At 50.7% G+C, this 1590-nt stretch overlaps 1 protein-coding gene across 1 annotated transcript; it reads left to right on the forward strand.

Moving 5' to 3' along the window:
• Window positions 1–121: 121 nt before the first annotated feature.
• Pmar_PMAR018663 (adenosine transporter, putative) lies at window positions 122–1051 on the forward strand (the record flags this gene model as incomplete). Its single annotated transcript, XM_002769478.1, has 1 exon — window positions 122–1051. One exon carries the CDS (start codon window positions 122–124, stop codon window positions 1049–1051), a length of 930 nt encoding a protein of 309 aa, XP_002769524.1.
• Between the last annotated feature and the right edge of the window lie 539 nt (window positions 1052–1590).

Genomic DNA, 1590 nt, shown 5'->3' on the forward strand with positions numbered 1-1590 from the left:
GGCCAACAACGTTGCCCAGTTGTTCATCATATTCTTCGGCAACAAGTTCACGTTCGCACCAAGGTTTGACATTGGTTGCAGCCTCTTGGCTGTATTCAACATTTGCTTGGCAATAGTTGCCATGACTGTTGGAGTGGACAATCCCTGTCCTAGCACAGACCTCGGCAATGCCCTTGGTATCGTCTGTGTGGTCATCCTGGCCTTCGGTCATGCTATTATGGAGTCAACCGCCCTAGGCCTGGCCGCCCTCTGCCCGAAATCATGTATCAATTGGGTTATGGTGGGTGAGGGCATGGCAGGTGTCATCGGTTGGCCTCTTCTCGAGCTCTTCGACTGCATATTTCAGAACGTTCACCGCAAGGACGAATGGGTCTGTTTGGTATTCTTCTCGGTCACGTCGGTTCTCACACTCCTCATCATGCCTATGTTCCGTCTGATCACCTCTAAGGATCCTCTTATCAAACAAGTGCTCACCATAGAGGACCAGAGAAGGAAGGTTGGCAGTTTGAAAGTCCGCCAGACCAGACGTCCTGTGCGTGCGATTCTCAAGGACCTCGCCCCCATGGCCTTCTGTGCTTGGTCGGTCCTCACTATTACGTTCATATGCTTCCCCTCCCAAGCCACACTATGGCAGGCAGGGAAGGGGACCCCGGAGGCTACCGCAAAGTTCATTCCTCTGGTGACCTTCGTCTACCAGGTGGGTGACACGGTCGGTAGATTTGCCCCCAACGTTGGTCTGGCCATCCCCCAGAAAGCTCTCATCGTTGTCTCTCTTGCCCGAGCGCTCTTCATCCCCTTATTCATCTGCACTACCCTCTACCCCACGGTGAAGCCCTTCCAATGGAACTGGTTTAAGCATATCGAGATGCTGATATTCGCCTTGTCGAATGGACTGTGTGCGACTCTGTCGATGATGTACGGTCCTCAGCGGGTGTCGTCTGACAAGGCCGAGCAAGAGGTTGCTGGTTACACCATGGCCTTCACTTTGGTCGACGGAATCTTCGTGGGTGGTCTCCTCGGTACTCTTACTGTATCGTGTTTGGGTGAATAGTGTTTTAATGGATGATTTCCTTCACACTAGTTCCTCCCCCCCCTTTGTTACTGTCCTTTCCCTCTGTACCTTTATTACTACACCTTGTTCAGCACGTATGATTTACTTATGGTCTCCATCGTATGAAGCATGTTATGTTCATTCAGGGATGGGCCTGGTAGCATATCTTTGCATATCTTAGGGTGCGGGATGAAAGATACGGAATAGGTCGGTTTACATGGTGCAGAGAGGAAGTAGTTTATTGGCCACTCCTTAATGTGGCGATTGGTTTTCGATAGAAGACGAGGCTTCACGATGGAGTCCTGATTCACCCACTCACAACAAGGTAAGCCTAGCCGTCTGTGGGTGCCCCTGCAGAGTGGCGTAGGACAGTGCATGCCTTAGGTGGATTCGAATGGTTATTGTTTTCCATTAGCGACTGCGGGATTGAGCTCAACATTTTAACAGGTGTGATCTACCGATGAATAACCGTCGTATACTACGTCGGCTGGTGATTTGATAAGTGCCCAGCCCTTGTAACTTTTCAGAATGGTATGAGT

Source organism: Perkinsus marinus (assembly GCF_000006405.1).
Source record: "Perkinsus marinus ATCC 50983 genomic scaffold scf_1104296965664, whole genome shotgun sequence".
Taxonomy (NCBI): Eukaryota; Perkinsozoa; order Perkinsida; family Perkinsidae; genus Perkinsus; species Perkinsus marinus.